This window comes from Haliotis rubra, unplaced genomic scaffold (assembly GCF_003918875.1).
Source record: "Haliotis rubra isolate DU_JTF1 unplaced genomic scaffold, ASM391887v1 Scf422, whole genome shotgun sequence".
In the NCBI taxonomy this organism is placed as follows: Eukaryota; Metazoa; Mollusca; class Gastropoda; order Lepetellida; family Haliotidae; genus Haliotis; species Haliotis rubra.
The window spans coordinates 24,064-35,406 of NW_025767105.1; the positions used below are offsets into that span (position 1 = coordinate 24,064).

General features: G+C 41.8%; 1 protein-coding gene across 1 annotated transcript; it reads left to right on the top strand.

Annotated features, from left to right (window-relative positions):
• Positions 1-209: 209 nt before the first annotated feature.
• LOC124288670 lies at positions 210-3,942 on the top strand. Its single transcript, XM_046725238.1, has 3 exons — positions 210-396; positions 1,425-2,573; positions 3,758-3,942. The coding sequence occupies exons 1-3, from the start codon at positions 210-212 to the stop codon at positions 3,940-3,942; spliced, it is 1,521 nt and encodes a 506-aa protein (XP_046581194.1).
• The last annotated feature ends 7,401 nt before the right edge of the window (positions 3,943-11,343 follow it).

Sequence of the window (11,343 nt, forward strand, 5' to 3'; positions counted from 1 at the left end):
TGTGTTGTTGTTGTTGTTGTTGTTGTTTACAACGTGAATGACCCCCTCTAAAATTTAAGCAAAGCAACGTAAGTGACTCCCTGTTTTGAACAGCTCACACAATGGGCATCTGTTTGAACTAATATCGAGCAAAAATCGGCACGTTTAATCAACCTGACAAACGCAAAACGTCGATCCATGGACTTTAAACCAAATAATCTGTCATCGTGATGTCCCTGAGGCTTCTAGTACTTTTTAGTACTCTGCTGGTGACATGTGGCTTGGTGGAAGCTAACCCAGGACCGGGACCCCAGACCCGACAACAAACCCTAACAGGCGATCGGGAAGGTTCACTGGGCATTGCCGCAGGTGGAAGGGAACCTAATGAAATCATCACGATACTGACTGAAATGAAAGGTGACAATAATAAAAACTTTGACATTCTTGTCCAAGATATTTTATGGATTAAACTTCTTTTTTAATTTCTCTCACAACGTTTCGAGACCATTCCAGGTCCCTTCATCAGGTAAACTGGCAGTTAGGACTATGGCGTCGTCACTATGACGTCATTACTGAGTTATGACGTCACAATGCAAGTGACATCACAGTACACTAGGGAGAGTACTGTATAAGTGAGTTAGTTACATAATGATGAAATTCATGCTTAATTATAGAGTAGAAAGTTGAATTGTCAATACACAACAACTGCTAATTACACAAAGGTTACTTGATAGCAGGCTTTCCAAAAAGAATAGTAGACTCGTTTTTTCTTGTATCTAAAGTTCATCAAAAGTTCATCAAAAGTTAATCAAGAGGTCCCACGCACTTGGCAGGTATACACCCCTGATCACGATTAATTGCTGGTTTATGTCTCCTTATCTCGACAGCTTCCTGTAGTTTTCTCCGACGCCAGTCATTGTTATTTCTCGAAATCACCCTAATATCATTCCACATGATTACATGACTTGGGTTATTTGCCTTGTGCTCCGATATAGCTGACTTATCATTTTGTTTGCATACTGATGACTTGTGTTCAGCAACCCGGGTGTTAATGGGCCTGAGAGTCTCGCCAATATATTGATCGCCACAGCTGCATGGTATTTGGTATACACATCCTCTAGGGTTGGGGCTTCCATTGCAAGATCCTCTACCATTTGCCCGGAGGAGTGTCTTAATTGCTGTACCGCTAGAGAAAGTTATATCAAAGCCCGCTTTGCTCTTGATTAGTCGGGCTATTTGATGACTGACTGGTCCGACGTAGGGTATTGTGATTCTGATCGGGGATGGTTCAGGCTTGAGGAGCGGTTCTGATATTTCAAGCGTTTTGGTGATAGTCCTGGAGACAAGCCGGGCTGGGTAGCCATTGAGGACGGTAAAGGTTCTCTTGAGGTAATCAATTTCACTGTTTAAATTATCTGGGTGACAGATCGACTTGGCTCTTCTAGTGAGAGTAGCAGAAGCCCAGACCTCGCTCCTTGCCAAAGGATTAAAGTATGTACCTGTGAGTGCTAAGATAAACACTGATGCTTTCATCACAAGCATAGAGAGTGGTCTCCAACAACTTGCACCGAATGGCAACGTGGATTACCTACGTCACCAGATTATAGACACCATCAAGAAGGCGCCCAGGCCACGGAACAACCTCTCTGTGCAAGAACGACAAGCAATTGCTGAACTCAGACAAGATAAAGCTATCACCATCACTGAAGCCGATAAAGGTAAAGCAGCTGTTATCATGGATACACAAGACTTCGAACAGCTCATAAACAACAGCCTTTCTGATACCTCAACCTATCTCATCATCACAAAAGACCCCACTGCAAAACTTGAGCGTGAGCATAAGAAGACCCTTAAGGAGCTTCACGAAAACAGAGAGATAAACGATAGTGTCTTTAATAAGCTCAATCCTATCAACTCTCAAGCTCCATATGGTAGAGCAACCATAAAAATACACAAGAACCCACCAAAAGCCAGGGTACTTGTCTGTTCACGAGGATCCGTCTTTTACAGCACTGCGCAGCACCTCTCACGCATCCTGGCACCCTTAGGTAAAGATGGGAAGGCATTCATCAGCGATTCATCGGCCTTTATAAGCAAGTTGAAAGAAGATCAACTTTCCGGTACCATGGTCAGCTATGATGTAGTTGACCTATTCACTAACATCCCTTTGCCAGAAGCCCTGGAAATTCTCCGGAACAAGCTCCAGACTCGAATCAAAGAACTTGACACCAGTCTCACGATAAATAGCATCATTAACCTCGCTACAACCTGTTTTGATTTCTCTTATTTCACATTTAATGACAAGATATATAGACAGATACATGGCCTGCCTATGGGCTCACCATTGTCACCGCTTATCACTGAAATATATATGACCTCCTTTGAAGAATCTGCTCTCTCCACAGCACCCTTTCAACCTTTGTGCTGGTATCGCAAAGTAGATGATACGTTCACAACCATAGACAAGCAAGATGACCCAGCACAGCTACTGCAGCACCTCAACAACCAGCATCCGAGGATAAAGTTTACAATGGAGACTGAGCAGAACCGGCAACTTCCTTTCCTAGATGTTGCCCTCCAATCTACAGACAAAGGTCTCGTCACTTCTGTGTACAGGAAGCCAACTCACACGGATCAGTATATCAATTACAACTCCTGTCACCACCCACAGATCAAACAAGCAATTATTGCTACTCTCACTAGAAGAGCCAAGTCGATCTGTCACCCAGATAATTTAAACAGTGAAATTGATTACCTCAAGAGAACCTTTACCGTCCTCAATGGCTACCCAGCCCGTCTTGTCTCCAGGACTATCACCAAAACGCTTGAAGTATCAGAACCGCGCCTCAAGCCTGAACCATCCCCGATCAGGATCACAATACCCTACGTGGGACCAGTCAGCCATCAAATAGCCCGACTAATCAAGAGCAAAGCGGGCTTTGATATAACTTTCTCTAGCGGTACAGCAATTAAGACACTCCTCCGGGCAAATGGTAGAGGATCTTGCAATGGAAGCCCCAACCCTAGAGGATGTGTATACCAAATACCATGCAGCTGTGGCGATCAATATATTGGCGAGACTCTCAGGCCCATTAACACCCGGGTTGCTGAACACAAGTCATCAGTATGCAAACAAAATGATAAGTCAGCTATATCGGAGCACAAGGCAAATAACCCAAGTCATGTAATCATGTGGAATGATATTAGGGTGATTTCGAGAAATAACAATGACTGGCGTCGGAGAAAACTACAGGAAGCTGTCGAGATAAGGAGACATAAACCAGCAATTAATCGTGATCAAGGTGTATACCTGCCAAGTGCGTGGGACCTCTTGATTAACTTTTGATGAACTTTTGATGAACTTTAGATACAAGAAAAAACGAGTCTACTATTCTTTTTGGAAAGCCTGCTATCAAGTAACCTTTGTGTAATTAGCAGTTGTTGTGTATTGACAATTCAACTTTCAACTCTATTATTTAGCATGAATTTCATCATTATGTAACTAACTCACTTATACAGTACTCTCCCTAGTGTACTGTGATGTCACTTGCATTGTGACGTCATAACTCAGTAATGACGTCATAGTGACGACGTCATAGTCCTAACTGCCAGTTCACCTGATGAAGGGACCTGGAATGGTCTCGAAACGTTGTGAGAGAAATTAAAAAGAAGTTTAATCCATAAAATATCTTGGACATCACTGTACAACTTCTAAATGCCACTGAAAGACAACGAAGCTTCCTTTGTGTACGATAGAAGCAAGAAAGACATTGTTCAGGTTGCTGGAAGAACTTCCCCCTTCCCTCATTCTACCAGCCAACCCATCTCATACAGCGACGCAGCTTCAGCTACACCACGCGGATCTGTTTACACCATCAGCTGATCGACACACCCCCGGAAGCAGATCAACGGAGGCCACTCTCAATCCGAACGAATGAGGACGTGGCCAAGGCCCTGATGTAAACAAACATGGAATAAATATTCTTGTCTGGAACATTGAAGGTTTGCATAAATACGACAATCTGTTATCCCCTATTAAAGAATATTGCGCCAAGTTTGACATTATTATTTTCTGTGAGTCGTTTGTACGCAAAGACAATCAGTTCAGCGATTTTCTCGTCGGCTATACAACAATAAACTGTGTACGTGAAAAAATGCATCGGCTTGGCCGATATAGCGGCGGCATTACTGTTTTAATTAAGGACCACTTATTTTCCAACGATTTCATTAGCCGTATCTACACTAATTTTGAAAATTGTGTTGTACTTCTGTTCTGCACAAGTAGTTATGGATGGGAAATAGACACTATTTTGATATTCCCATTTCTGTCGCCAGAGAACTCTCCCATATATAAGGGTAGTGACACTCATGGCATGTCAGTACTTGAAGATTATTTGTGCACAATCACTGCAGATCACCCTGACAAACATCTGTTCTTAGGGGGTGACCTGAATGCTAGAATGAAGGACTTCTTCGGTTATATCCAGATGATAATGTTGAAAACTTGCTGAATTATGTTTCACTTTTGGCATTCATGCCTTAAATGGTAGATTAGCAAATGATTTATGTGGTCAGTTCACATGCTTTACTTATAACGGGTGCAGTGTAGTTGACTACATGCAAGCTTCTTCATCATTATTTCCTTTCATCACGCAGTTTAACGTCGGAACACTAGATAACTCATGTCACTTTCCACTGTCATGTACACTCAATATCAACACACATAACAGTAAGCTCTCCTCCACTGCTCATTCTACCATGCTCACCTCTAACAGTAATGCACATGAGGGTAAACAGGATAAATGGACAAAATACATGTGGTACAAGGATGAAAACAGTGCATTCATTACAAACTTCAGGTCATTGTTTAATAATCAATACACTCATTTAAATGGCCTCATCCATAACAATATCGATTTAGTAATTCTTTTTCAGAAAGCAGCTGATCACACAAAAACCATATATATAATGGTTCATTTCCTTCACAAATGAGAACTCAACCACCTTGGTGGGATCAGGAATTAGAAAACTTAAAGCATGACATATATGCAGCACTCAGAGCCCATAGAGATCACAATGCAGACTTTGATATCTTCAGACAGTTACGAACACTCTTCAAATGTACATTTAAGCAAAAAAGATTACATTTCCAAAATAAACAGAAAGATAAACTAGTAGCAGCAAGCACTAACCCTAAATTAGTTTGGAAAACACTTAAAAATTGCAGATCTTCACCACAACTTTCATCCAATATCACATGCCAACAGTGGACTGATCACTTCTCAAATCTGTTATGCATTAATACTCCTCAAAACACACCAGAACGTTTACCTTCACCTTTACAATCTACAAGCAACACTGATTCTTTTTTTAACCAACCATTTTCCGAACAAGAAATATCTACAACAATCCTCTCTTTGCCAAACAGTAAAGCCCCTGGTCCAGACGGAATTGCTAATGAATTTCTAAAGGAGTCGAGATGTTTCATTGTTCCTACTCTCACTGTTCTTTTGAACAAAATTTATGACTCTTGCTATTTCCCTCCCAGTTGGAGTAAGAGCATAATTTGCCCTTTGTTAAAATCTGGCGACAAGAACGACCCCGATAATTACCGTGGTATATCCCTCATTGATTCCCTTTGTAAATTATTTACATCAATTCTTGATAAAAGATTAAAAATCTGGTGTGATTTAAATAATATCACTTGTGAATATCAGGCTGGCTTCAGGGAAAACTATTCTACAACAGACCACATTTTTACACTTCAGGCTGTCATACAGAAATATTCATGTGAAAAACAGGGAAGATTTTGTTGTCTTTTTATCGATTTTTCAAAAGCTTTCGATACTCTTAAATATGATATACTTATAGTTTCTCTTCATAAGGTTGGATTAGATGGGAAGTTCTTAGATATTATCACATGTATTTATAATTCACTTTGTGCCTGTGTTAGAACCCCTGAGGTACTTTCTAAACAATTTTCTTGTAATGTGGGTACCCGCCAGGGATGCATTTTAAGCCCTCAGATATTTATAATATTTATTAATCATGTATGCACAATTATGCAAAGTGAAGGTGGTAAGGGCATATTTATCACTGCTGTTTTCAATAACGTGTATGCCCTTATGTTTGCTGATGATGTTTTGGCTCTTTCAGACACTTGTATTCAACTGCAAAAAAAGATAAATGCCCTTGAATTATTTTGCAAGGAAACAGGAATGAAAGCAAACCTTAAGAAAACAAAAGTGGTTGTTTTCAGAAACGGAGGGACTCTTAGATCTTATGAAAAGTGGTATTTTAATGAGGAACAAATAGAAACAGTATCATTTTATAAATATCTTGGGATTATATTTACACCAAAACTTGTTTGGTCTCAGGCTAGAAAGGCAATTTTTTTCAGTTAATCACTTTCAAAAGAAATTCGGAAACATTAACTGTAAAGATTTATTCAAAATGCATTGATCACACCAATATTATGCTATGGCTCAGAAATATGGGGAACTTCTTATTGTAAAAGTATTGAATCGGTACAGCTTGATTTTTGTAAAAAGTATCTTAAAATAAATAGGTCATCTTGCAATTCCATGGCCCTGGGTGAATGTGGCAGATTGCCCTTGCAGTTTAATTATATGACCCGTGTAATCAAATATTGGTGTAGATTGTTACAACTTCCTCATGACAGATTACCTTTTCAAAGCTACCTTATACTTAAGTCATTAGATGATAGTGGTAGAACAACATGGGCATCAAAAGTTAAAACACTGATTATAATCAAAGATTTTGTACATCATGTAAATCTAAAGGTCCTATATTGAAGATGAATTTCATGTACTGTTCATTTGTGAATCCTATTCACAACTAAGAGAGAGGTTTATTACAAAATGTGTTAAAAAGCCTTATACTGTATATTCTTTACCAAATCTTTTCAAGAATACTAATGTAGACACTGTAAAATATGTTGCCTTGTATCTATTTTATGTTAAAAGGATAATTATAAACACACTTGAATGATCACTGTGCCCCTGACTACACTGAAATTCCTTTTGAATGTATTTTGGGCCTACGGCCTTTTACTGGAAATAAACTCTGTCTGTCTATTTCAGAAAGATATAGAATCTGCTTGTTCCAGTCAAAACAGGTCACTGGTAGCCAGTCTGTATTATGAACCTTGGGTTGATATCACCACATGCTTACATGCCTTCGTCAACGTGGTCATGTCTTCCTTGTTGTGACTTTCACCTCTCCTCCCTTGTCACTAACAAGCTGTAATATAACTGGTGTTGAAACATCTTAATATTTATGTGCAAGAAAGATTTATCCCGAATATGAATAAATGAATACTAAAATGACTGTGAGCATAGACCATATTTAATAACAAAATATATTTTCACAAGGCTGTGAATAAGTAAACTGTTGTGAAATCGGACAATACTTCCTGGACTATGGTTACTTCGTGTCACCATCAGCTGAGCAATCTCGTCATGTCATAGCTCCGTGTAATGAAAGGGAAACAACTCCGCCGTCTTAGTGACATGTGTGTGTTGTATACAACATGTATTTCACAGACGGACATGATGTAAGTGATTGTTATAACACGAAATGGTTCCCTTCTTATAAACAGGCACACAATGCGACGTGGTTGAATGCGTATCAATTCACTCCGATATTGATAGTTGTTCACACTATCAGCCATTGTTTTGTTTTCGCTGTGTTAAACTACAAACAAACAATAACAACAAGGTGAAAACAATGAAAACACACAAGGCCGTTTTTTATCCCGAATATGAATAAATGAATAAATGACCTGTTTATATTTCACAAATACACGAATATTCTTGTTATTCAATTTATATCCAGAATTAAATTTTGCCCTGAATATATTCACATGGTCACGAAAGGTGACCTTCGGAATATATTAGTGATAATGCAATAATGTATTCAGTTGAACTAGTTATGCAATATTTCATAGTTTTCAGATGTAATTCATTGTCTAATGCAATGGAATGTATGTATGTGTGTGCATTTTCGTGTGTATTCCTAGAACAATTGTACGGCCATTAACACATGATTCAAACACAAATAAAATATGAAAATCATTTTCAAGTTAATATTTATCTCCAAGGAAACAAACGCGTTGATCCCATCACATAAGACACCCTACAAGCTGCCACCTGCTGAGCTGCAATACATGGGCAATAACTCAGTATCGACCAACAACGTGTTTCACTTGCCTGTGTTTCTACTCACTGACAGTAGTAGATACAATAGCGGTCCGAGACCAAGTCCCACAAAAGCCTCTGCAAAGCTTTATTTCACAAATAAAGCTTTTGTTAGGCCCTTAGATCTCGCCCCCCATTGTCTACTACTTTTGAACCCCCAGTTAACTTCCCGGCCCAACGTGGCACAATAGTGTCGCTATGTCGCGTTGACCTCGATGAAACAGTTTAATGTGAATCGCCTATGATCTCTATGGTGTTCGTAATAAAGGCTTGCTGGGCTTTTCGTACCCCCTGTTCTATGTACTTTTTTTTTTCGTCTTCACTGATAGCAGACTTACGAGACTTGGACCGGATTTCTTGTTTTATCTTAAGGTACTTGTCAAGTTCAGAGAGGATTGAACGAAATTCCTCCTCTGAGATCTTACTGTCAGTGAGTGCCGTGGAAATACGCTCACTTACCGTGTTCAGCTTTGCTTCGGCTAGAACCCTGATCTCGTTGTGTTTCAATGCCTTACGATGCAGTCAGCGGGATGCAAACTTAAACACCAACCCTTCCACCCCTACCACCCCAGCTGTTATCTCAATGCCTAGCACTATAGGTGCGGCCACGATGGTGGCTAACAACCCAACACCTGCCGCCCCTAGTCCCATGCTGGTTGCCATAAGGGCAGTATCAGTCCCGTCCACAATATTGAAAGCTCTATGGTACTTTTTATATAGTGCTTTCCGCGCGTCGTGGTCTTGTTCTAGTTGGTGTTTTACATCACATAACTGTCTCAAGCGGAACCCGTCTACGGTTTCCAGGGTCTTCGCGACTTCCTCTACGACTGGGTACAGACCCATTCTGTGTGCATATAATATATCTTATGAGATATTTTCTAATTGGGCTTCAGTTAATAGTCGATCAATGTGTACTTGAGGCTTATAAGGTGTAGACCCTTATGCAGGTAAATAGGTGAGAGGTTAATAGGTAACTCTACTGTCCACACGAGCCCCATAGGAGGGCCTTATTGAGGGGCTATAGAACCCGTTGAGGGGGGCCGATCGTGATGATTATACGGTAACGTTGGCCGGCTTGCGCCGGGGACTCCAGTGTACTGTCACCCGGGTAAAAGTTGTTGTTCTTTACTAACAGAATGTATCAGGAGAAAGACTTCTATGATGAGTGTGGAGCCTGGTACCACAGCCGGAACCCCCAATTGGAGCCCGTAGTGGTTAAACCTTAACTCACCCCCCTCGTATGCCTGTAACATATTGGGCGAGTGAAAAATCGGTCTTATTGTAATCATTGTATTAGGCCCCGGAATGAAACCCCCGAGCAAGGCACCGTTATTCCTAATTTCAGAGATACGATTATTTTCGATAAATGAGATATAAGGCGCGTAGAGGGTCATATTGAGCCACCATTCGGGTTCCTTTAAGCTTGCCAGAGCCATCGGCCTATACACGTGGCCGTCAAAGTGCAGGACGTACGAAGTGTCTTCCTCACCGGGCAGATCGAATCCCTCCGTGTCCCCTAGATCCCCGAGTGTAACGTTGGGGTGATGACTGGTCATTGCTATATTACTGTTACGAGATAGTTTCCAATTGTTTTTCTGATAATTTCTCAGGGGTGCACTTTATCCCCATGAAGTGTATGTTGTCGGAAAGGAAGATCTTGGTGAGTGATATCGTGTCTTCCACGGTCACGGTGACCGTCTGCAGACCGGTGTGGGAGTCGACACCCACCCGCACGTAAACAGTGCAAACCTGATACTGGTGCCGTTTCACCCACCGGAGTTTGACCCCCTTCACGATTTCGACTTCATCCGGCGATGGTTCCCCTAGGTAGACTTTGATGACCAGCGTGGAGTTCGCCGGTAGGCTCGCCAGGATGTTGACCACGCCTTCGAATTCAGACAACAACTGCAATGCCCCGTCTTGCACTCCCGGTTTACTCGATAGCATGTGGGCTGCCATACTGGCTACTGGGCTGATGATTACGCTACATCTCTGCGCCTGGATGTAAGCCACGAGCAGGGTTCCGTTGTTCACGACTTTGTTTAGGTAGTTGTCTTTGTTCTCCGTGAACGCTTAGGGGGAGCCGAGCCTAATATTGAGAAACCAGTCGACTTTAGTGGGTAACAACACCCACTTGTCATCGTCGGTGAAGACGAGCGTATATGGCTCGTTTCGGGCGACGGTCGTGCTCTCAACATCTTCTATGTCGAACAGTTTGCCTCTGAACAATGGGTATACCATCCATTTATCATCACCGGTGTGGACTAGGGTGTACCTAGTGTTGACGGTCGCTCCTGTGGTATCTACTATATCACCTAGGGTTCTACCAGAGGGGACTTCAACGCGTTTGTAAATGTTGTTTTTCAGTTGCAAGGCGTACAATTTACCATCTACTCCGGGGTCGTCGAATCCGCGTGTGTCCCCGAGGTCAGAGATCCCCGCATTGATGCATTTTTTCAACTTCATTCCGGGGCCTTGTGCGCTAGTCATTTTATGTGCAGCGTTATGCTGAGGTATCCTATATTCACAGGATTATGATTTATATCTAACACCGATATTATCAACTCAGGGATGTTACCCCGAGTTAACCTCTTATACTGCCGTGGGAAACGACCCGGTTCTACCATCGTTGTATTCGCCGTTTTCAGCGGTAATGCTCTCAGTATCGTGGAAGGGTGACCACCTTGAATGTTGTCCGTTGTGCTCAGCTGACTGAGATGAATGCACAGCTCTCGCATACGGTACTTTCAGGTCGGGTAACTTCGTGCCTGTGGCGGTAGTTGTTGGTTTTATCTCATCGAGGCGGCATACCGAAAGTGTCCTCGCAAATGGTTGGCTGAGCCTCAAGGGTTTATTCCATTGTTGATTAACACCACTGTGCCGCTTTGAGTCGTTCATCTGAGGTTCAGCCCCAAGGGTTTGAAGACCTCTATCGCTTAGCGAGCACAGCGCTGTAGTAGCCGTCCAGTTATCTGGTTGCGGCATACCACTGAACAGCTTGCTGTTGTTGTTGGCGTTGATGATGTTAGTACATCAGCGGTAGGTAGGTGATATTGCAGGTCGCGACTTCGAAAGGCCTGATGATGTTATCGATTGCATGTATCAACTGAACGGACTCGCCGCTCGTTATTCCTGGAAGTGTTAC

Coding starts and splice junctions, on each gene's coding strand:
- LOC124288670 (XM_046725238.1), top strand. CDS start 210: ATGTCCCTGAGGCTTCTAGTACTTTTTAGTACTCTGCTGGTGACATGT. Junction 397..1,424: donor GATACTGACTGAAATGAAAG/GTGACAATAATA, acceptor TGGCTCTTCTAG/TGAGAGTAGCAGAAGCCCAG. Junction 2,574..3,757: donor CCTCCAATCTACAGACAAAG/GTCTCGTCACTT, acceptor GACATTGTTCAG/GTTGCTGGAAGAACTTCCCC.